Source organism: Channa argus, chromosome 23, assembly GCF_033026475.1.
Source record: "Channa argus isolate prfri chromosome 23, Channa argus male v1.0, whole genome shotgun sequence".
NCBI classification, from domain to species: Eukaryota; Metazoa; Chordata; class Actinopteri; order Anabantiformes; family Channidae; genus Channa; species Channa argus.
Window position 1 is genome coordinate 4,257,933 of NC_090219.1, and position 25,908 is coordinate 4,283,840.

At 38.6% G+C, this 25,908-nt stretch overlaps 1 protein-coding gene across 13 annotated transcripts in view; it reads right to left on the minus strand.

The window, feature by feature from the left end:
- mcf2la (mcf.2 cell line derived transforming sequence-like a) overlaps positions 1 to 25,908 on the minus strand; it is a 39,727-nt gene that overhangs the window by 13,709 nt on the left and 110 nt on the right. For 7 of the 13 annotated variants that reach the window (XR_010912226.1, XR_010912227.1, XR_010912228.1 and 4 more), the window contains exons 1-4: positions 22,266 to 22,473; positions 7,204 to 7,287; positions 5,378 to 5,492; positions 3,515 to 3,605 (exon numbers count right to left, since the gene is read on the minus strand). Coding sequence is in view for 8 of the 13 variants with exons in the window: in XM_067493475.1 (XP_067349576.1) it covers positions 3,515 to 3,605; positions 5,378 to 5,492; positions 7,204 to 7,287; positions 22,266 to 22,458 (483 nt within the window). In the remaining 5 variants the exon portion in view is untranslated. Of the gene's footprint in view, positions 1 to 3,514; positions 3,606 to 3,696; positions 4,321 to 4,389; positions 4,695 to 5,377; positions 5,493 to 7,203; positions 7,288 to 17,216; positions 17,447 to 22,265; positions 22,474 to 25,706; positions 25,899 to 25,908 lie in introns of those variants that run through there. The other 6 variants (XM_067493472.1, XM_067493473.1, XM_067493470.1 and 3 more) reach the window with 6 other exon arrangements.

The window sequence follows — 25,908 nt, forward strand, 5'->3', positions numbered from 1 at the left end:
GTGTGTGTGTGTGTGTGTGTGTGTGTGTAGGAGTTGTCAAAGGTTTGATAGGGCTGCAGCTTCTCTTTGTTCTTCCAATCATTTATTGTTAGCACACACACGCATACAGCTGTGACATTAATTAAAGTCAGCCAGTTTTGAACATTCAGCTCTTATTGTACTTGGTTCATTCCCAGTCTCCACACTACATGCTCCCTTTTGGTACATGCTGTGCTAATTATAGCAAATTACTCTTGCGCAGAAATATGACAATTATAAATGTTTGTTTATAATTTATATGTATATGTGTATTTAAATTTTTTTATTGAGCTGATTCCTGAGCAGAAAAAACCCTTCCCACATGAAACAAAGTAAGCAGTATATCTCTAATTGAAATCCATTTCCTTTTGGAGTTTTGTTTTTTTAAATTTGTATCTCTGTATTAACATGACAATACACACTCACTGCATCCACCCGACAGGTTAGAGACATTCTAATTTCAATACACATCCCAAAATACACGCTCATACACATTGCACACACATGAACACATATCATAGATAAAAAGCACACATTAATAAATGATAAGGATTGGGAATATCAGTTTCTTTTGACCAGGGTGATTTGTATTCTTTCAGTCGGGAAGAGGGGAGGAAAACCACTCCAGTCATGTCTGTTAATGACATCCACACCATCTCCAGGGAATTGGATAACCACCATATTAAATCAACTGCCCAAACCCCAAATCTCTCTGTACCAGAGCTTTTGAACATGAAATGTGTCCCAGTTACAAAAAAAAAAGACATTTTGCACCTTTTCTCAAGGTAGACTATTGCTACTATTGCTATAGTATAACTGCTTTTTTGCTGGATCTTGACTGTCAATGATGTGCTAAACAAATCCAAGCCTCTTGTTTACACCAGTTGATAGAGCCAACTATCCTGCAGCAGTCTTACTCTACAGCATGCCTGAATGGCTGCATATTTACTACCCCTAAGTCACACAAATGGGATGCAACAGAGATTGTCATTTGACATCATGTGGATCCAGACAGTTAAGAAAAGCTACATTGTGTCTTTGTGTTTACACTGCGGACCTGCAGTAGAATTGTGATGTAAATATAGATGATCACGATGATATTTAAGTCTGTATATGAAGCATTGTGAAATGTGGTGACTATAGAGGTCAAAGTTCACCCTCATTTTATCCACAGGATAACACTGTACATGGGCCCAAAACTACAAGTTTGCATCATAAGATGACAAACGTGTGGTTTATATGCCCACTCCCTCCCTCCCCCTTTCTTTCTTTTATCAGCATGGAAGCAGACAACCTTGAACGGCCTTGATGGGCAGAGCACCTCATGGGAAGACAAACAACCTTCATTCTCAAGTGGGCTTGCATGTCTCTGGCTGCTGGACAAAGCAGACGTGGTACAATGACAGCTACACCAGAGGGGACCGGAGAGAATGCGTGGCACTGCTCTCACCACCTGCTCTTTATGCCTTCAGGTTAGGCTATAATGCAACCATGGACTCACTTTCTGTATTCTGCATCAAATATAAATAGGCTTTAAAGCTGAAACACCTGTGCATTTTTATGAATTCCTTGTAATTTTAATAATCCTAGAGCAAGAATTATTTTAGAAACACAATTCTAAGTTTCCAGTTGTCACACTATGATGTCATTTGTCAACCACCTGGATTTAAAGAAGTTATGAGTAAAGATTTTAAAACAAAAACAGCTGAAAATAAAAATACACACTGTAGTGTTCCCAGTGCGTTTTAAATATGTTTTTTAGTATTTACAGTACAGTGAGGAAAGGAAAGCAGAGGATGACTGCAGAGGGCACAGACAGGATCACAAAAGCAGAATAGAAGAGTGGAGAGAGAACGAAAAAGAGAAAACGAAAGAGAGACAGAGAAACGAGAGAGAACGAGAGAATGAGAGAGAGAACGAGAGAACAGAAGCTTCAACAGCCAGGCTGCAAAACTACCTCTTCTACATCATAGGGTTTCCACAGATTCACGTTATCATTATTTAATTTATTTCTTAGTTTCATTGTTATCACTGAAAGAACAGAATGCAGTGCTAGAAGAATTGCACGTTGTCAAGTTGTGGGTAGGAAAATAATACTAGAAAACATACTACACTTTAAGTACTCCTGGTGGGTTAAGGGGTTTCTTCACTTTAGAGCTACATTAAATTAATATTCGATAAAAGGGCTTTAGTTTAGAGATGGTGATGTGTTACTAATACACGTTCGCTTCTATTCAGAGCACCATACTTATATATATTATACTCATTTAATACCAATTAAAGCAGAGAGACAGCTACAAATTAGTTCCCTGCTATTAGTAAAACCCACCTCTTTTGTACACGGCCTGCCTCCATGTCTTGGAGTGTGCAGATCTTTGTGTATGTAGCTATTAAACTGACTTGGTGGAGTTACTAAAGCAAGGTGCTTCATAAGGATCTACTGTCACAGTGGGGCTATTTTTTAGAGATGCCATGGAAACACCATTAGGCCTGATGATAATCAGCTTTCAATTAGCATATATTAGCATATATCTGCATACATCGAACATGTTAAATGGTGGGATACAGGATGAGCACCTTTGCAACAGATGTGGTGAAGGTTCCTCCTCATGTTGGCAGAGCCAAATAATTAGGATTTACAAATGGAAGAGATGTTTTTGAATATAAAGTGGTTGTTGTTTTTCTACAAATAAAGACCGTGCTCATTTCTTAAAGCCTCATCCTGACCCCACATCTTTTAGATTTAGCAGTTTCTTGTTCTACTTTTTTTAATTTTTCAAAGGGCTTCAGAGGGCAGCGATCAGTAACTTTGATGAGAAAATCTGTGATGTAAATCCTCCACTGCTCTGCAGCTCTGTGGTCTTATTTTTTCCATTTATGATCCCTGTGGATCCTCCATCTTCCATCCTCCCTTTTCAATTTGTCATTCTTAGCAAGGCTTGAAAGTTGTACACTGTCCAAGAAGTAGGCTAGCAGGCTAATGAAACACACATACAAGGATGATGGCTCAAAATGAATTACACAATCAACCAACAGCATCTCATTTGACACACACCATGTTGACACAGTGTGAGACTCCTATTGCCCACTCCAGGTTAGCACAGCATTTTTCACTCCCTGCCTCATTCCCCATAAAAGGAAAATACAGTTACCCAATTGCTAGTACAGCTACAGAATACGTACCAACTAAATTTAAAATGCACACAGTACAGCTTGTACTGTAGCAAATGCACCAAATCTGACAAAAACCATCTGTCGCTCTGTATAAATCATGAAAAAACAAATTATACACAATCACAGCTGACACTGGAAACTACGACGACAGATGCATATTTAAAAACAGACATTACTACATCTACTGGACTCGCACCAAAACAGCCATTTGTTCGCTCATCAGGGTCAATTCATCAGTAAATGCACACAAACAAACTGATCCAGTACACAATTAGAATAGTTTCCCTTTCACAAACACAAAGACACAACCACACTGTCTTACTGCGATGCGGAGCAGGGTAGCCCTGACGGCAGCCCATCGGTCCAGTCGTCTGTCGATGACCAGGATGAAACCCACTCCTGATGCTGCAACACTGCAGGAGAAAGGAGTACATGGTAATCACCACGGAAACCACTTTACTATGGGTTTGTTATAATACAGGTCTAGAAAATAGGTACAATTACATATGGCATTAATGGACATTATTTCAACACGGATGTTTATGGACCATATTGATGTGTAGGGGGGCTTCCATTTTCTTCTTGACATGAGGAATGGAAGAATTTCAATGCTTCCATTTACTAAATCTTCATCCTGGTTCATGATGAACTGACATAACAGCATATATAAAAATATTATATACAGTTACAGATTATCAATTTTGGCCTACACAGTAAGAAAAACAGAAAGGTCTGATGTTGATTTTTTGTCAGTGTTGATTGTAAGAGAAGCCTAATTACCATGGCAACATTGGCTCGTGTGTACACTGTACATCCGCATGAGAAAATCTTGCCATTCATTCCACAGACTGTGCCATATGTAGCAGCCTCATTAAGCTAATGTGTGTGTGTGTGTGTGTGTGTGTGTGTGTGTGTGTGTGTGTGTGTGTGTGTGTGTGTGTGTGTGTGTGTGTGCGTGCGCACAGCCTTTCTACCAAAGGTCCCGTTGGACAAATCAACATGCATTCCAAGCCCTAAACACCAGCAAAAAAGCAAAAATACACACAGAGGCCGACACAGAAATACTGCAGAGATGGTCCATCTGGAGTGTCACTAGCCAATTCTCTTCGCTCTCTCTCTCTCTCTCTCTCTCTCTCTCTCTCTCTCACACACACACACACCCACCCCCCACACGACCCCATGAAATCAAAACACTACCCAGTGAATGCTGCAACAGCAAATCCTCAATCCATGTCTACAAGAACAAATGTTCAAAGCCGATGAAGCCGGTTGAAATGTGAAAATTGCTGCTATTCCAGAACAAAACCCTAGAAATCCTTAATAGTCCAATGTTATCCAAAAATAATCCAATCTTCGTTCATTTTTCCTTATTCTGTTCGTTTCCATCTTCAGCTTCTACATCCACCGTCATCTGATGCATTTCACAGATAGAGAGATGTGTCTGTTCACATCCTTAAAGAGCATCTCCCTTCTTCTTTTTCCCTGTTCCCTCAGCTCCTCCACCACCCGCTTCTTACCCTCAGCCAATTAAAACTAAGCCCTGCATCTTGCTGTCCCTACACGGCCAATCACAGCTCAGGGTGCAGCCGACTGGCAGCTGGGTGCAAATCGCTGGTGGGGAGAAAGGGAGGGGAATCAGAGAGAGGGGGGTATGAAAGGTGATGAGCCTCAAAAAAAAAAAAAAAAAAAAAAAAAAACTGGCCGCCATGATACACACATAAATACAAGTACCTATAGCTATACAGATAAATATTCTCCTTTTCTTAATTATATGTATGTGAGAGTGTGTGTTTGGTAGGTTGCAGCACTCAGCAGTAGAGGAAAGGTGAAAGGGAGGTGAAAGCAGTGGGGCAAAGAAAAGAAGGTTTTGTCCTTTTTTTTTTTAAATTGTGGTTCTAAGAATTCTGTTTTCTGCCATCTTTCATTTTCTGTAAAAGCAATTTCTTTATGTTTTTGAGCCTCTTGTCTTTGTGCCTCTCCTTTGGTGACATGCTGCCATCTTTTGCCTCCATGTGGCATTACACTTCCCATTTGCATACACAGCTTGTTGGTCGTCAAGCCAAATAAAGCTCTGTGTGTGTGTGTGTGTGTGTGTGTGTGTGTGTGTGTGTGTGTGTGTGTGTGTGTGTGTGTGTGTGTGTGTGTGTGTGTGTGTGTGTGTGTGTGTGTGTGTGTGTGTGTCAACCTGGGAATGCTGGTGAGGTAGGTGAGGACATTGTGGACCTCTTCCTCCTCCAGCTCGCTGAAGGCTGGGAATTCTGGGAAGATAATGATCGGGCTGCCGTTAATCCCACGCCCCCCTGGAGAGAAAGTGAGAGAGAATAATATCAGAAGGGAAATTACAAAAAGTTCAAGGTTTTGGCAAGTTACATAACTAGTAAATTCAAATTTTAAAATGTTAAAGTTTCACCTCAATAAACATGGAAAGGTGTCTTTCCCAGAAGAGTGAGCAAGTAAGTAAGCAAATTTCAATGCATCTATTCCTGTTCCCTTTCTTTAGCCAGCTATAGTAAAGCTTTTGGCCATTTGGTTATAGATTGCGATTTATTTATTTTTTTCCTAACACCTTGAAATCATGCAAATGATTTTCTGTTCCACACTATTATAGGAAAAAAAACACAAAGATGACCTTTAAATGATGATTTACATTTTCGATAAATACAGACTCCACACACACACACACACACACACACACACAAACCTCAACTTCTTTCGTTGGTGGGTCATGTTGCATACGAGATCATCATGGTTGATGAATTATGCACATGCCGTTACTGGGCTGGCATTATCGTCATGGTAACCCAACACAGGGCCAAGTGAGTGCATTTCTGTGTGCATAAATTTGTTTCATGTTGCTCTGTGTGCTTTGCTTTGTGAATGCGTGTATACACATTTCTATAGTAGTGTTGAAAATTTTTAACTTCTATCCTGATTTTAAAGAGATTTGGACAATGGTAGTTTGATGAGGAGGACTAGGTTTTAAGGGTTGGTTAGAAGCAGGTTTAGGTTGTTTTTTGACATTTAGTTATTAGGTTAGTATTAAGGTTTGGCAATGAATTAAGTCACTAAGTGTGCATGTGTCCTACCAGTCATATTTGAAACTTTTCCGGCAGAGTGCTTTGTCACAAACTTAACAGAAGAGGTGGCTCTTCCTGTGACACTTCTTCATGTACAAACAATCTTTTGACAAAGGGTCAAAAGGGGGTCAACATTTGACAAGAACCTCATCGTTGAATACAACTACATTGAATTTGGGAGATCCCAGTAACCAAATGATTTATTTTGCCACTAAAGTTGCGCGCACACACACACACACAGAAAAACTGTAGTAAAAGCAGATTATTCTGTCAGTGAAGCTATTTCTGGAATCTGGGTGACAAATCTGTTCTGTGGATCTTTTTATTTTTCTTGCTGTCAGAGACTGTCTGTTGGCTCCAACTTTGTTATCAGTTTGATTACAAGAGAAACAACGTCAAAAGTGCACAGTTCGAGATTTTAATACATGAACTATATAAATAAAAAAAAACATAAAAGCTAAACAAAAATTCTATGCTGAATTTCCAGCTGCTAAAAATATCCACAATGTTACATTAAAAGCAGATTTAAATAAAGGCCGAATTCAGAGACAACCAAATGCCTGTTGCATTGTATTCATCTCTCATTAGTTTACTTGATGTGCTCTTCACGTAACAATCCATGCTGAAAAAAAAAAAAATTTAATAATTCAAAATGATCAGTCTTGGGTCACTAGCTCATGCTGAACAGTTGACTATGATAAAATGTTTCCTCCCATTTGTAGATACTGGTTCTCATTGCACTTTCACAAAAGTAAAATGCAAAAATGTGATGCTACAGTTTGCATGTTTGCACATAATTTGTTAAGTTTGCCTAAACCGAGTATGTCTGGAAATCAATTTATCACCAAGCCCTGTTGTACAATTCCATGAGAAAACACAGTTTAATTTCAAGTGTGTGACTGTAAATGTAAGTAGACAAAGAAATCCAACCAACCTGGTAGGATGGCAAACTGTTTCTGGAGTTCAGAGCCAATTTCTGCTGCACACAGAGTATGAGGATCCCTCTGCAGGATGTCATCTGGAGAGAAAGAGGTGGAGATGTGTTAATCAGATTTATAGACACTTCTGTTGGAGATGGCTTGCAAGAGAAAAGGAGGACAGGGGAGAAAGTGAGCTAGAGACATTAACAGGGCAGAAAGTAAACAGCATTTGGATTTCTGCTTCTCTCTGGTCAAGCTGGATTAAAGTAATCTCGTTTAGGCCTCTGAGACAAGCAGACACAGGAAGATGTAAATAGAGAAAAAGCATTCTCCCCCACCAATTGTATTGCCATGTGTGACCTACGTATGACAAACAACAATTAGGACGGTTGTGTACAGTCGCATTGGGCATTTGTGAATGAAAACTGAGAATTTTTAATGGCTCGGTTGTATTAATATGTGCGCTGGAGTGTTGCTGTGAAGTGTTTGCGCATTTATTCAGAGGCTGGCACTGTGACTGGCGTGAGTGAAGTGTGGCATGGTTTCAAAGCAATATGGTGGGACTAGCAGCAAGAAGCATTAATTAGCCATCCAAGTCCAAACCAAACCAACTGTTCATATTTTAGGAATAAGAAGCCGGCCCACGAGAGCAGGTCTGTTCACTGATGGCTCCAACTTCTGTCGCGGATCGACTGATAGCATACTTGTTTTAATGTCAACATAGATAATGGTTCAGTGAAAGTGTGTGATGCCCAGGATTAGATATACTCCACAATGCTGAGGAAAGACAACATCTAGAACTCCTTATTTTGAAGTTTCTTTTCAAAGTATAAAAGATGGCACCAACTATAGGTAAAAAAATCTGGACTTCAAAATACAAACAAGTAAGGAATGTCATACATATAGCATTCATACAAGTATCTATCGAATATTTGCACATTTCAGCCTGGGCCAAAGTGGCAGACCAACACTGTCATTGCAGAGCTATGCTGCTAGTAGTGCTAAAGAGGTCTTCCATAGACACACACAACTTGAAAATGTACTTATTACATATATGCATTTGGTCTTAGTTATTCCAAAATCACTATAAAAATATGTAAACAACAGCTAATTTCTGTAGGCTTGTGAAGTTGAACTGTCCTGTAACATTTGCTTAACATGGACTAAACATGGACTAAACATGGACTAGTGACTAGCCTTTAACTTTACCACAAAGCCAAAAACAGCTTGTGAGAGTCATGCAAACTTTTGCAAGATTGTTAAATAAAACGTTAAAACGTGTTAAATAAAAAAAACAGTACAGACAGCCAACTGAAATCATACACTTTGCACTTCTTTAACCTCAAAAATCATCTTTTTAAGAGGTATTCTGCATGAAAACCACACAACCTAATGCCTACTGGCCATTCCTTTCATTGTATCATTAATCTGTGGCACTGAGGATGCTCTTGTTTTGTGCAGCAGCTCCATATGATGAAGAAACCCAACAGATTAAGAGCTTAGATCCTCACTAATGCTATACACAGTGTGTCAGCATCCCACTGGCCAGACAGTGACTCATACTACACACTGTAGGTGTCATGTGTAGTCCATACTTGGCAAAGTTAAATAGGTGATACAAAAGGCATGTAGCTATGGTTAGGAAAGAAAGGTGTAAAACACACACACAGGGTAATAATGCCAGTAAGTCATTGGGCATGGCTCCAGACATCAGGGAATCACATTAAAATGTCATAACACTAACTTAAGAACCATTCAGTATTTGTGTACACATACAGACAAGGGGAGGGGATGACAGAATGATAACAGGATTAAACAAATTGAATAAAAAGACCACTTCTAATTCTTTTAACCAAAAAAAACAACAACTGCTATAATTATCTTCCACTATAGCACACAGTGTGTGAGCAAGTGTGTTGTCACAGGTGAGGGTGTGTGTTTCAGTATGTTGTAGGCTCACTCATTACAATACAGACAGTAATCTCTATATAGAAACCTAAACTCTGGGAAACAGCCAGACATGTGCAGCCTCCTCTGGCTTGGTCATATCTGTGTGTGTGTGTGTGTGTGTGTGTGTGTGTGTGTGTGTGTGTGTGTGTGTGTGTGTGTGTGTGTCCCCTCCTAATCTAAACCCAACAGCCATTAACAGAGCAGCTATAAAGCTATAACCTCAGCCGACCAAACTCTGTATGTGCTGGTTATTACCACTTCTAACCTATTTGAATTGACACCTAAAACTGAACACATCAATCTGAAATAACTACAAGCTAAATACATCTTTTCGATCTTCTCCGTTTGGCTGAAACATTAAAATTGAGATTCATCTAAGTTTATGGAAGCTGGAACATTTTCTTTTCCAATTTTGTGGTATTTTTGTTCATCTTTTTTAGTCAGTCGCATTTCTACTGGCACTAAACTTTCCCAAGGGAAGTCATATTTAGCTGTGGGTTTTAAATACCGGTCAATAAAAGAAGCTGTGATAGCAGCAGCAGCAAGGGACAGTACAAGCAAAGTCGCTCCTGTGTGATTTTCTTTCCCAGAGTTGGAATAACTGCTTTATTGATATCAATCCGTTGGAAAGAGAAGGCTGGCAGTGCATACACTTTGAGGTTGTCTTTATTGTTCAGTTTGCTGATGAATTAATTAAAATCTTAAAGTTGGCTCAAACTAACTGCACAGGCCACATAGCGTTGTGCACTACAGCTGAGAATGCTGCAGACATATTAGACATTCAGGCGTCAGGGTGCTTTTCACTGCTGCTTAAACTCAAAAACTCCCTGCTTTGTCCTCTTTCGAATGAATGAAATTAAACTAGCGGCTAGGTTGCAAGTGCACCCCATTACCCACCCAACAACACACACACACACACTAAAAAGTGGGGCAATTCAGCTAAACACAAATAGTGATTATGTGGGGCCTAGAAAGAATGTCCCCCAACCTCTTTGCACCCTTCCCCCAGCTCTGACACCCCTTCCTGAATTAATTCATCCTTTTTTAAAGCCTTAGCCGATATCCAAAACAATTTTCCTATTAAAACTACATATTAGACCATTTACCCTGTTCACTTCTGAATTCCTATTAAAGGAGTTAAATTATACAATTTATTGTATGTGGATTCACAGAGGTTAAAAGATAGTGGTGAAAAGAGGGGGAGGAGAAGGTGAAGGAGGGGGGGAATGAGGCAGTTCAGGGGGAAAAAAGAAGCATAGAGGTGCTCTAGTTTAAATAGGATAAAATGGAGGACAGGGTTTCTTTATATACATGCCTACATATTTAATGTGTTGGCCTGGTGCTAGCTGATACTACTGGTGTGTTTTCACTGTGGTAGGGGGTCAGCAGCAGTACTTGACTGTAAAATACACAGCATCAGATACCTACGGTAAACTGTATACTAATAAGTGGCTTCTCATTTCCTTATCACATCATTTCTAATTTTCCCATGTAGAAATAACCTCACATAGATCAAATTTTGGAAAATGCATTTTTAGTCTATCCTTACCAAAATTTCTTGCTTCTAATGTTTTCTCTCTCCTCTCCTACTTCTTTCGTCATACACGCGTGTGTGTGTTGGATTTGATTCCTGCTGACACTCAAAATTCAACTTGTGAGTTTGGTTACGTAACTGCAAATGGAGGTGAATCAGTCAACAGCTTGAATACATTTTTTAAAGACACACTCCTTTATACACACTCAAAGCATGAACAACTGAGTTGGACACCAAGCAAACATCCCGTTACTGTCACACACACACACTGTTTTGCAGTCATGTTTCAACAGGTTCACACTGCCAGTTCAAAACAAACAGCCAGCTTTTCTCTGCTGGGTAATGGCTACCAACGCTGTTGGCCGGCCAAAGTTCAAAGCCACAGGAAGCTGCAGAATTCCTTGATCTTCACTCAGATACACACGAAACACACACATGCCACCAGTTGACAGTTATACACACAAAAACCAGAACATGAAACAGAGTAATGCTGAGGATCTATAGCAGGCGTCGAAAACTATGGCTCGCGAGCCAGATGTGGCTCTTTTGATGAATGCATCAGGCTTGCAGATAAATCTTAGCTGACATTTTTTAACACAGTAAGTAATTAATAATTCTGCTGACATTAAGTAAAACAGAACAGAAATCATAGTGTTAAAAATAACATTCAAAATAAAAAAACATTTTCATGTTTTTTTAATCCATACATCAATTTCTACCGCACCTGTTCAGGGTTGCGGCTGGCTGGAGCCAATCCCAGCTGTCCTTTGGGATACGGGAGGGTCCTACACCAAAGCTGTATTTTTTTATTGGATAATGCTGTAGCCTCCATGGGTCGTTGTGAGGTCAAGAAGTAAACTTCCCTCCTTTTAAATCAAATAGTCAGCTAGCTATTTTATGCAGAGCAAACCCTTTTGACGAAGAAGATGGGACAAAGAAATAAAGATGAGGAGTACCGTACGTTTTAGCATGAATGGACATAGAAAGTCGCCTTTGTGGAGAGAGCGTGTACTGCGAGTGTGTCTAATATCCACTGATAAAATTTCATCGATGAAACGGTCAATTGCCGTATGTTTGGTTCTACGTATGCCTGTGAGCAAAGCAGAGCACCAAAAAATAACCCAAATAAACAAAAAAAACTTCAAGAGCAATCTACGATCACGTTTAACGGAACTCCTGCATGAAACTTAACCTCACTACGTATCAACCAGACTACAAAGCCATCAGCAAAACCATGCAGCACCATAAGACGCATTAATGGTAAGAAGTATTTTATTTATTATTGATTAGCTTCAGTATAACAACGCTATTAAAAAGAATAAATTCAGAATTATTATACTTGATAAAAAATACTGTATGACTCTCATGAAAATGCATTTTAAAATATGTGGCTTTCATGGCTCTCTCAGCCAAAAAGTTTCTGGACCCCTGATCTATAGGAAATGAAATCTAAAAGCTTTAGGCCTATTCTTTCTTTAGTCTATTGCAAAGGTAGCAGGGACAAAGTATTACTAAAAACATTTTAACTCAAGATACAATATCACTTGGTTTTTGTCTGGATTTACTAGCATACAAGCGAAGACAAGCAATACAGTATATCACATAGCGTGATTCTGTGATACTGTATTGCTTATTTAAGATGTACCCTAATATTCCTAGCGAAGTTTCCTGGAATCCCCTCCCCCCAAAAAATCAACGTGTGAACGAGGCTGTGATGTGAATTACCTACATTTTAATAAGCTCCACTCAAACGTGAAGTAATAGTTATGACAATATGTCAAGGTTGGTTTCAGGTGACATCCACTGGGCCCTTAGAGGACAGAGAAATTTCTATAACAGATCTGTCTTACAGCATGACAAACATGTAGCATGTATAATAATTTATTGGTTATATGTCCCAAGACATTAAAAGCATTAGGTCAATGAGACATATGTCCAGCACATAGGACACTGTTGCTCTGGTATGCCCCATATGGTAAAGACATTGGAATGTAGACTTGAAGGCACTATGGTGAAAACGTGTGTGTCTGGTGAGGGCGTGGTGGAGGGTTCAAAGTTGCCCGTGTTGTTGTCAAATGCCAGCAGAGAGATGGACAGTTGTATCCGTGTGTGTGTGACAGATACTGTATGCCCCAGTGCAGTGACAGATGGGACTTTGGTAAACCCCGACTCTAATGCCAGATAATAGAGCTTGTGTGAGATTCCCTCACACAAGTGCACACACACAGGCACAGCTGTAGAGCAGCTGACAAATCTTTGCTTCACACACACAAATGCAGACATTCTAGGCTACTGTTGGCCCTGTGACCCAGTTGTTGTTTGGCATGATGTGTGTGCGTGTGCGGGCGCGCACGTGTGCATGTGCATGTGTTCGTTCCCCAGCCCCACCCAAAACTAATAATTTGGTGTTAAACGGGACAAAACTATTATATTATGGTCATGTGAGTTCAAAACAGACTATTTGGGTTGTAAAGTTGCAGCTGTGTTCAGTCAGTTGACAGCCCGGGTTTATTGGAGAAACTGCAAAACACGGTGGTACTTTTATTTACAGTACACTTTTCATTTTGAGGTGGGACAAGGTACCCATCATAATCATAGATTTTCTTTGTGCACTTCTATCTGCTCATTTCAGTTGTAGACACGACAGTGATTAAGAAATTAGACATTCAGAAAAACTGAATTCACATTAAATTGCATCACATTTGCATTATGATAAACTGATTTACTTTATATTATTATAGTCTTTATACACATTTATTATCTTTAAAAGCATCAGCTGATTGTTCTATTATTTTACAATTGTTTTCTACACTAACAGAAATTAAGAACAATGGCTTCAGGCTTTGCTCTGGCACTGTCACTGAGCCCTGGTCTACTGAATAGATGGTGGCATCATCATCTCTAGCCATACAACAGAGGCAACTACTGTCTCTTTCTGCAGTCTGCACTGCCGTCACAACACAAACATGAGCTACATTCAAGTAAACTTTACAAAAAAAAAACTGGCAAAACCTATCCATTTTCTGCATTTTACTATTTGGGGTGATAAAGCATTTTGCTTCCTAGACATATATATTAAGAAATTGCATATAATGATTATATCTCTGTTAATGCCTAAAATTTACATTTCCTCAAAATAACCCATAGTTAAAAGCAATAGGTTAGATGAGACAAATACTGGACTCTCATAATTGTCTTAATTTTGTTGCTATAGTGGGCATTGCAGTAATGAGTCTTACAGTGAGATCCATTAAAGGCTGTGGTTATGAGGAGGTGTGTGATTATGAGTAAAATACCCCAATTGCGCATTTTTTACCATGTAGTTAATTTATAGCCTGAACATAGCTTTTGTTGTTATAAATAGCAGTTTTGAGCATTATCTCCTGAATAAAAATGTCAAATCAGAAATTTCTGTAAGTCTTGGAGCTAAGCAGCCTCGCGGTGTGCGACATTAGCACACCTAGGAGGTCACCAAATCTGATACCAGCCAAAATGCCTTTGTGCCACTGAGCCTTCCTGCAGCTGAGGCAAATGCATGCAACAGACCTGCTCTCTACTTAGGAATGCATCAATAAAATACCCCCTAAACTCTCTGGGAGTTGTTTGGAAATCTGTGGTACAACTCACAGAACTACAAAGCATGTCTTGTGGGTTTAAATCCAGGTTCTGCTCCCTTTCTCTCAATCATTAAATGATAAAAACAGACTGTAAAAGCTCAACTGAGAGTAAAACCAGTGGGTATAACTGCTGCCTTCCTTTTGCTGACCATAGTTACCAGTCATTACACTCTACAGAACGGAGAACAACTTGAAAAGAACATGAAAATGAGGGCAGAGACCACAGCTGATGACATATACAGAGAGAACGAGAAGGAAGCAGCCATCAAGTAAAGAATCCAGCAGGACTGTGTTTTTACTTGCCCTAAAAGAAACTTGCAGCTGTAGGAAAAACCTGACAGGACTAATTTACACAATGACCTCATGTAATGGAAGCGAGACATCACTTTAAAACTTTTAAAAGGTCACAGACATTGTACTGGAGCCACATTAGGATGTTCCAGGGGTTTGTATTTGGAAGACTGTACTTGTATCATCTCACTAATAACAAAATTTCCATCTCTTTAGACTCTCCGTAGAGTAAATATGCATTGAATGTTAATAGAACATACATGTGGTTACTGACTAAACACTAAAATTCTAACATTCAGAGGGAAGGTAACACTGGACTCTATAGTACTACACAGAAGATTTCAATACTGTGAACACAGATATATGATCCTAAGCTTTTCATAAAAGCTGTGGCCGTGGTGAAGTTGAGTAGGCCTTAATCAAAAGGTCAGCAATGCTCAACTGAAAGTGATCCCGCTTTTCAAAACTTGCACGAAGGGCACGATGAGAAGCAGCGTCAGATCTGGTGCACACCACAGCGTAGCTTTTGAGAGGTCTATTTTAGCTTGCTAAGCTGCAAACTAGTGTTGCTTCTTTTTTACAAAACACTTTGCTTTGAACAATGGTAAAAGGAACAGATCAGTAATTTAATTGGTTATTTTACTGGAGGTATAACGTATAAAAGACATGGGCATTTCCCAGACAGGAATAGGTTGATTGAAAAAGCTGCTTAGCTGCATTATGGGAAGTGTAGGCTCCAGTCTCAGTCTCTGCTAAATGTGTTTTTCTATGGCTTTTAATAAGGTCTCTCTTAAGAACTGGCATTAAAGCACCTCACCAAATCACTAACTCTATAATGACAATCAGCTATCTGCTTAGATGGATGCAAAAAAGTCAGATGTTGAGCAATTGTTCTAGGAACAATGGATGTCATCTAAAAATCATACAACACAGGGATAAATCTAAATAATGTTGCTGCATATTACTGTAATAAATATGTTATGTTAAAAATCAATGTTTGACTTGCTACATTTTGTTATTGCCATGATCCTATCTACACTCAGGGATCATTAAATATTAATCCCATCTACTTAATCTAAATTAACTGTGTACTGGGTTATTGATTATGTTCTCTTGTTACACCAATACACATCAGATCTTCTTTAAACCACCAGCCACTTCCTGTAATTGGGCCTCTTCAGAATAAATGAAATTGACAAGTACAGTGAAAAGCCAAATGCAATGTAAACAGGTGTATACACACACTGACACATACACATCTCCCAGATTATCTTGATTTTGCAAAAAACAGGGTTCAGAAAGACTCATATCTTACTGTCACAGGGTGTGTTTGTGAGTGTGCGAGCAGGTTATATGGGCTTATATCAAATGCAGTTCATTTGCCAGTAGAGCAAACATGTTCACTCTTTGCACAGCAACAAAAAATAAAAAAAAATAAAATAAAAAAAATAAACACACAAAACTGTGCACTGAACACACACAAGAAAAGCATCACAAAATCTCTATGGATTATTACTAAAACTGTGGTTCACAGGTTCCCCATTACTACACACCAGAGCCAACAAAGAATCAGGATAAGAGATGGTATTAGCTGATAAACACACACACAAACACTGAATTTAGAATGGAAATAAGGGGGAGGAGATTATGACATTCAAACTCAAAAAAAGGTTTTGTCCCAAATGCTGCTTCCAACTGACAAGAGGAAACACGCCAACTCTTTAAAAGGGACCGATGTGATTTACATGCTGTCAGAGTGCACTGCTGTGCACTGTATGGAGGAATTTACACACATCTGACTTCAACACATACAGCCTCAGGATGAAACACTGTCCACTTTAGGTTGGATTATGTAACCATCTGATGGATAGTTATGCCTCTGGCAGGAAAAGCATCTTTGTGCAATGAGCCAAAATCAATATAGGCAATAAAGTCAGGTCATGTTCATTCATTTAGGACATGAATAAAATGCTTTACAGTCATTTACAGAGTGTAGTTTTAACAGATTTGTCGCATTGTGACTTCTGTGTGTGTGTGTGTGTGTGTGTGTGTGTGTTTCACCCTGATCCTGCAACACTGAATTTATTTTGTATGGCTATTTATGGTCAGCAGAGGATGATTTATGTTAACATCGCACTGCAAGTTGGAGCACGCTGTTCTGCATTTTAGGTAGAGTTCTGTACTTTACAAACCAGTGATCATCATTTGGAGGTGTATGCACAAAAGTTTGCAATATCGTGCAAGAATATTGTATTCCTAATATAATCTTCTTAGAGTTACAATAGCGGTGTTAGCAAATAAACAACATTCCAATACCAGCTGTATAATATAATGCAAGGTGTAATTGATGTATGTATATAATCTATACATCTTGAGAGAGCAGGAAAGATATATTTAATGCAACACCATATTAATATGAAGATTATAGAATCTACAGGCAGTGAGCAGAACAAAAAGTAGACTACCACTACACACAACACACCTGGTCTACCTGTATTGCAAATAACAGTTTCCCTGTCTCATATACTGTAACACCTGGACTACTGTGTTTTCACACACATTCAAAGGGTACAATAACTGCTGTATTTTTAAGTCAGTCAGTCATCTCTATAGAGTGCACACACACACACAGTACCTGTCATTATCTTCAGTTGCAGCCACAGCCTGGTGATCTCGTGGCAGAGTTGAGACACTCGGTTTAGAGCCATTGAGCTGCAAATACATGAATGCCCCCTTTACCCCCTGACACATGCACACACAAACACAGTTACATGTTCACAAAAAGCCACATATTCTGTCAGAGAACATCACGGTGGAATTTGAGACAGTCCATTCTGCCACAGCCAAGACCTTTTGCTGCTTACTGAGCTGTCACAGCACAGCGCAGCCTAAGCGCACACACACACACACACACACACACACTTCACGGCTCCCCATTTGTGCCAGCCAGTAAGGCGGAGTTTCAGAGGTTCCACCCCTTTTTTCACATTTCCAACTGTGTTCACACACAAAGAAAAATGACACTTGAATATGGGAGCCTATAAAAAAACCAAATACAAACACACGAATCAGAAAGAAAGAAAAAATAAAACACTTAGCATTGATTAACGTTCCCTTTTCACAGACTAATTTGTTCTTTCATACAGGACTGCTCAAGGCTGAGTTATTATTAATTGCGACAACTTAAAATGTAATATTCGTCTAATGCATTTCTCCTACATTTTATTAATCTCAATACATTTCATAATAGTGGACATATTGACAAACTGACTTGCAGACAAAGGAAACAGTTGTTTACTTCTATTTTTCCCACACTCTCACAGTACACACCATATAACAGTAGGCACATACACACAAACAGGATACCAATAAAGACAGCAGGGGGATCCAGTGTGCTACACACAGAGGTAGGGAAAAGTTGGACTGGTGAAAATGTGAAAAGACCCTCAGGAGATCAATTCATGAAATGCTGCCCCACTGAGGAAACCAGACATTTTCAAACTGCTTCGGCCGTTTTTCACAGCAAGAAAAAAATACAGTAGCTCTTTATATCCCTTGTTTTGACAGGGGTGCACACACCATTTTATCTTTTGCATAATTTTACTCCTTGCTTTACATATTAGGACATTTTATCTCATATTCACTATAAGCTTGAACAGATGCATGTAAGTAGATCTAATAATGCTAGAATGTGGTTTGAAAAACTAGAACATGCTTGAAGAAAGAATAACTGTAAAATTGTTCATTCTTATATTTACTATAAAAAACAAATGAGAATGGAAAAACAAAAACAAATAAAAAGCAGCCACTTTCCTTAAAAGTAAATCTGCATTTTGTTCATGCCATCTGCCCAAATTTTATTTTTGTATGAAGACGGGCTGATATTAAATCAAAGACAATCAGATTTATCTGCAGACCTCTTCAGCAAAACTGCTGCCCAAGACAAAAGGGATAATCCCTTCTCATATGTATGGGCACAACCACCCACCCACCAACAGAATCACGAATCCTCCTCACTCAATCTTTGTCAATGTGCTCTCTTAAATTCTCATTCAGCCATCTTTATAGTGTCCACATAAACTACACAACAGTGTCATCTGATTAATGGTTCTACTGTGCTGACCCAGATTTTTTTCATTGCTCCAACTCCTACCTACAATCTCTCACAAAGAAGATCAATCCATTGCTCAGCTTACCACCCAATGAGGTTTAATCTTAGCAGATTCTGAGTGAAAACAGAGCTAAATGTTTTTTTCAAATACGTTTTGGATGAAAGATTGAGATTAGGCACAAGTAGAACAACTACAGAGAGCTTAACAATTAGATGAAGTCTGAATTTAAGAGGAATCTGTCAGTCTAGCCTGAGATTTAAAAAAATAAAATAAAACTAAAAATATATATTTCTATCGATCTATATCTACACATACATACATACATCTATATCTATAGATAGATTTAGATGATAGAGCACGTTGGCTCTGGGACAGGAAAAGGCAGAGCATTTATAAGGGTTCATTTCCCACTGCTAGTGATTTAGCCATCAAATGCACTGCAGACCACCCCCGAGGGCAGATTTACAGTTCCACCCTGAACATTTACATCAAAACATTTAAGGAAATATTTCAGCTATTGGAACAAGTCAAAAACACAAGCTAAAATGACACATGCAATGTCTTTAAAATCAACTTGGAGGTAAAAGCCTTTAATGGACTGTGAATGTGCGTCTTTGTGTTTACAGGGGATGCAGAGCAGACTGTGTGTATATATTCTGGATATACAGGAGACCTCTTTATGACTGTATGTGGGATGTGGTTCAGACTACAGCTATATCCGCTCCAGGATCAAACACAATCAGCCGCCTGTAGCATAAACAGGAAAACAACAATTGAGAAGTGACTGCCAGCAGCAAGAAGACACAGAAGACACTTATTTATTCTTTACTACTATAAAATAAATACAGTAAAGTTTACTACTCAGACCATTATGTTAGCCAAAGCTTTGAGTAAACTTTTACAGTACTATACTTTATATTCCTTGTGTGTGTTCACCCACAAATAAACTATTATTTCAAAATGATTATACTGACTACATTTAAATATATAAATGTACCAATCAAACATGGCATGTTTTACACATAACAAAACCGCCACAAGCTTCCTTGTGTAGCTAGGTACAACCCTTATCTGGGTTTCCTATGACAAGTGCCACAACTCTGTAGTCTAGAGTAACCCATTAAAACAAATTCAATACTGCCGGGATGCTCCAATGACATGACAGAACTGCTGGAAAAAGAAGCTGGAAAAGGTTGTACAGATTACAATGCAGGCTCAAATCTGGCTCACAACCCTATATCAGAGATCTCAACTAAGAGGTTCTGTGGGTTCAAATGAAATGCATTAGTGTAAAAAACAATTCTGCATTATAAAATGATCAACCTCCTAGAATGTGCTAATATAGCCCAAGAGGCCAAAGACCATAAAATCTTGGCTAAATGTGGAGAAATGTAAAAAGTAGATTATTTAAAGTGTTGCTGAAGGACTGACTCGGGATGTGGCTGCTGTTTCAACAATCCATACAGAAGGTTGAAACTAGCCGTTAACATTTAACATTCGCTGTGACTATTTGCTCTACATGGAGAATGTGTGTTTGTGATTAATGTCATTGTTGCTCATTTGTGTTCTGTTGCATTATCCTGTTCTGCAAGGCTGCATGGACAGAACAGTGGGTGTTGGATTTTTGCATTTCTATTTTGCTACTTTCTGTCATTCCACATCAATATAGGCTCTCCTGTGCATGTTGATTTCGGTGCTTTGGCTGTTCATTTTTGCATCTTATCTTTTGTTTGTATTTCATAACCTATTGTTTAACTGGGCCTATAACATCTTGCATAAGGACTTGAAATGGAAATTAGCTGCGTGGCTAATCTGGTGCATTTACACATACACCTAATAATGAGGGTTTGCTTTAAAAATAAAAAAAAATTGAACTTTTTGTGTATTTTATTAGCTACTGTTTAAGTCAGTCTGCTACCATTTTAAATCGTTTTGCTTTCATTTGACTAAAACATCTATGAAAGCATTGAGTCAAATTGAATGATCTTGGAGGACCAAATTGGTCAAATTGGAGGACCAATCTTGCTATTTTCAAACTGAACTCCCAAGCAATTAGAATTCCTCAATAGAGTCAAATAACTTGTTACTTGTAACTTGTTACTCCTGTGCACCGGGGGAAACCCGGTGCACAGGAGTAACAATCTACTAGAAATTTCTGAAATGTTCCACTTAAAATTTCTTAAAAAGGAAAAGTTTTGAATGCACAGGGTCACTTGCAACAGATCCAGAGACTTTTCCTCAATAGGTCACCAAGTGCCAAACAAGTCAAATAAACTAAGTGTGGCAGAAGGAGAGCAACAGATATCATGGGAAATGAAGTTTAATAATAGGAAATCATGAGGTTACCCATGAAAGAGGATGTTTTGCCAAAGAGAGGGAAGAATATCATCAGTCACGATGGATCATCAGTCAGGAAAACATCTGGGGAAGTTACAAAAAAAGTCTGCTGACCATCATAAGGAAAGTTTACAATTCCTGCAAGCATAAGGACTTTCAATTTTACTCAATTACTATACTTTACAGCTAACTTATTTTGCATTGTTCAATTTTACACATTAAAACAAATAAGACAATGGAAATATGAGTTTATACAGCAACAACAAAGAGCAAAAACACAGCCCCCATCTCTGTGACAGCATTTGTGGAATAGCTTCCTAAAAATACACATACTGTGTCTAAATACAGACCAAAGCCCACAGGAAATGGACTGGAATGAACTGAATTTACTTCACCGACAGGCGTGAAGATCTAAAATAAATCATCAAGTATACTCTGCACATTTGTCACATACACAGACACCCAAGACCCTGTGTGATCAACATTCTACAAACACCCAGCAGTTTTGTGCTAACACAGACACATGCACACCTCTCCTCCTTTCACTGTCACACAAGCACACAGTGTCAGATAATTATGCCACCTTCTACTGAACCACCTTGAGTAAATAAGGATGTATTAATAAACTGCATTACTCTGTTCTTAAATGCACTTTGCTCTCCTGTGAGAAATGTCACTCAGTGCAGTTTTGTTAAAAATATTCTTCAGGTGAACAAATAAAAATCCTCCACAGTATAAAGATGGATACAGATTTACACTTGACAAGCACAACTGAGGACAAAGTTAATTACAATATTTGTGACAAGCAGCACCTTAGTTTAAAAAAGGTACAGAAATAATTCAAACAGTTGGGAAAAACAGCTTTTACTTGGATTACTTCGATGAAATTTGTATTTGACTGCTCAAATGCAATGAAGACCCTCCCTTCATGGGATACTGACATTCAGCTGGAAAAAACCTAATAACCACTAACACTTGATGAGAATTTCAGGACTGGAAAAACCTCTTCGAAAATATTTGATGCAACAGAAGCTAGGAGCATGTGATTATCATGCAAGCATCCAAAATGCATGTGATAAGCATGTGTCAACTAAGAGTAAACCAAGCATAATGTAAAGTCCAAACAAACCTCACCTAAACTTATTGTCATGAATTTCACAACACTGACTCAACATGACACACCTTACACATCACATTTAAAACAGACACACACGCAAACACCATTGAAAACTCACACAGTAGCTGTTGACAGCACTCGCTGTATCTGTAGTAGCTCTTCATCTCCTTCAGTGAGATGCAAACAAACCTCTCTTCCCAATATTCCTCTTTTCCTGTGCTTTTCATCATCCTGTCCACCTGTCCGCTCACCTCTTCGTCCCTTACCATCTTCATCTCCACAGACAAAGACAAGTGTATCACCTGCCTCATCCTGCTTTCCACATTTGTATTTCCCAACCCTCCCCGCCTGTCTCTCTTTTGCACACACACCTGTTAAAATTTCTTGAGAGATTACATCACCTCTTTCCTCTGCTCCTCCCTCTTACTGTGCAAATCTGTGTACTAACACCTGACTTACTGATAGAGTGACAAACGATATGCTGGTATACCAAAGGCAGTGGGCTGTCAGTTTGTTTTTTTTGTTTTTTAAGTCTTCAAATTCAGGTTATAAATATGTTTAACCCTACTAAAATCTTATTTCATACTAATATGCACAAAATAATCTTGCAAGGAAAAAAACATAAGCACATAAAAGTTGCATACTGTAAGTTGAACTGGTTATAGTCCAGCCAGCAACTATGAAATCTAAGGCAGGTTAGCTCACTTTCTGTCAAAAGAATTAGCTGTATTTCAATGTCAGATGTCTTTCAACCTCCAATCCACCAACCAAGAAGAGTCCAATGAACTGTCAGGGTTTCTGTCTTGTGAGCAACTACACAAATATGTTGGATAAGTAAGCATGAATTCAAAATAAACAATGCTTCTTGAACAATCTACTGTAACCTAACATGTTTCAGTTTCTTGTAACAGATGTTCATGCATTAAGAGGACACTCACATTGTGTATTAGTTTTAGTGTATTTTTGGGTTTTCTTCCTTTTGGCTGGTTTACAAACACCGTGGAGGTTGGAAGACATGTTAAGCACTAACAAGTGTTAACAGCATTCTTGGTTTTCTAATTAAATTCTTTAACTCAAGAGTTTGAATGCCCATTAATTTGTGTTATATGTCTACTGAACATATTCCTACTGCTGCTGAAGACATAAGGTAAGTTATCAATTAGCCACTCACAAGGGTTATTTTATGTAACCAGTAACAAGGCTCAAACACCAACAGTGCCATGTTCAGGGTATTTCAGGGCTGAGTCTACCTAAAGGTGAGAGCTAGTGCCCCTACTGGCCTGCAAACAACTTCAAAAATACTGCATACCATACACAAATATTTTATAAATTAGAAAAATATTACTAAGCAAAATACGGACAATGTGAGAGGCCAGTTGCACGCTGGACAAGCTGCCAGCCTATCACAATGCTGATATACTAATCTATAATAAAGCTATATTATTTATAAACATTACCCTCTACTAGTTTACAACAATATTTGTGGTGGCCCTCGGAGAAAAATGATGGACCTCGGAGAAAAATTTATAGTAGCTTATATGTTACATTAAGTTCTTTTGGTTTTTCTTAAAAGATGTACTTTTAAATTAAAGATGTACTTTTAAATGAAAATGTTTTAAATGATCATTTTCAGTCAGACGTTCAGACATGTTGAGCCAGGGATTGAGTCAGCTGTCAACTGTCTGCAGACCAACTGAGCCAAAACTGGGCCATTTCTACCTTAAACAGCAGAAAAATGTTTGGAAAAATGAGGGAGAAAATAAGTGGGAAACACAGCAGGGGGAATCTCCCAGTGATGAAAGGAAATCCTGTTCTGTCATCCTGTTGCACTGACTTAATAAAGTGAAACAATCCATTAATGCAACACTATCACAAAATATCAAACTGGGCCTTTACATTCAGCGCACACACTCAAACTGACACTAACCTGTTCTCCAGATCAACCGCTTGCTCCTGCTGAGGTGTGTGTGTCGGGTCAACACACTAACAGATATAAACAGATTGTGAAGCAGTTGCCTCAACACCTCGTGGCCCTCTTGAATTAGCTCCAAAACAGACATGGTCACATTAGAACAAGGTTGTTCACAGGACCTTTTCAAGCGGCCTGCCTCTCCCTCCTCCTAAATTGAATGCATTTCTTCTTGTGAAGTGTTTATCTCGATTCATGTCTGCTCTGTCCTTATCACAGGAAGAAAGGGTGGAGGGTGGGGTATGACATAAACCCCAAGAATATAACTGGACTAACTAGGCAAATGTATATGTCTGGGTCAGTCCTGTGTGTCAAATGGGGACTGATTGTGGTCCTGCTAATTGGGAATAAGCTAAAGTGAAAGCATTATCCCCTTTATATGTTCTTTGACGTGCAGGGGTTTGAGTGCACAGCATTTGAACAGGGGTCTTCAAGAAGAATCACGATGAGACAAACTCATTACCACAGCTGTCACGGTAACAAAAACTTTTAAAAGTCAGATCATGTTAGTGCAAGCCAGTGATAGAAAGTGAATATTAATAACCACATACTAACATTATCTAATAAACAATCAACCCATATTTTATAAACGTAAGCACAAATTGTGTTTGAGCATTTTTACAAAGTGAGAGTGGCTTCTAAGAAGTATAAAGCTCAGCTAAGAGAAGCCTCTAAGCAGTCAAAGACAAATTCAAAACCACTGGTGCCACTGAGGGTTTGGACTGGCATTACTTGTGATAGGGTGGAGGAAAATTACAATAGTCCTATACATAACACAATTTGCTCAAACATTCCCACATTAAACTTTAAAGGCAGCAAGCAAAGGCGGTCATGCTCTTTAAATTATCTGTAATCTGCATTATTAAATTTATTCCACCAAATCAAAATGTTTTCCCTCTCCTTCTCTGAAATGGCAAAACTAATCACTCTATTATTAAACGGAATTATTATTGCATTTTCCTGGTACTATAAATCCCATTCTCAAGCTCTTTGCTTTCATGGAAACTTATACAAATTAAAATTTATTGAGTGGCATTGCATTTCCCTTCAGGCATAGAGACACACAACAAACTGAACTGTTGCCCTCAAGACCAGCACCACCTGTTGCTCTAGTCCCTGCTGCAAATGAATCACATTAACAACAATAATTCCCAAATTAATTTAATGAACTGACTGAGTAACCCAAAATATGTTTATGCTTAACACAAGTCAATTACCTCAGATTATGATGGCAAACCAATTCAAAAACCTACAATTTCTTTCTTTTGCATTAGGCTCCTGACTACCTTAAATATCTGTTGCTAAGGATTAATAAAGGCTAAAAATGTAGCATACAGTAAAAAAACAAAATTACAACCGTGAAAAGAAAATCTATTCACCATCAAATTATCTGCCCACCACATTTATGCCAAATCTTGGCATATATTTTGCTCATTCCTAAATTTGGTGTCAAAGTGAAATTATTCAGAATATCTGCATTTCTTAGATATGATATGAGACTATAACTCACACATAAAACTAGAAGGACAATGATAAAGTGTAGGACAACTTTCTTGAAAAATGGATAACAAAATGCTCCAGTATCCCTACCACTGACTGTCGACAGCACCTCCAACGTTTCCTCCAGGTCTTGTGGCACTGACTGCTGTTCTCCCATCCTTGTCCTGGGCACCCGAAACTCAGAAGACTGTCTTCTTCACATGTACTTCAGAGCTCCTAGAAAAAGGATGAGATGCTGAAAATGTACTGAATCAACAACAATTGAATTATATTAGTGATTGTGTGTCCAAAG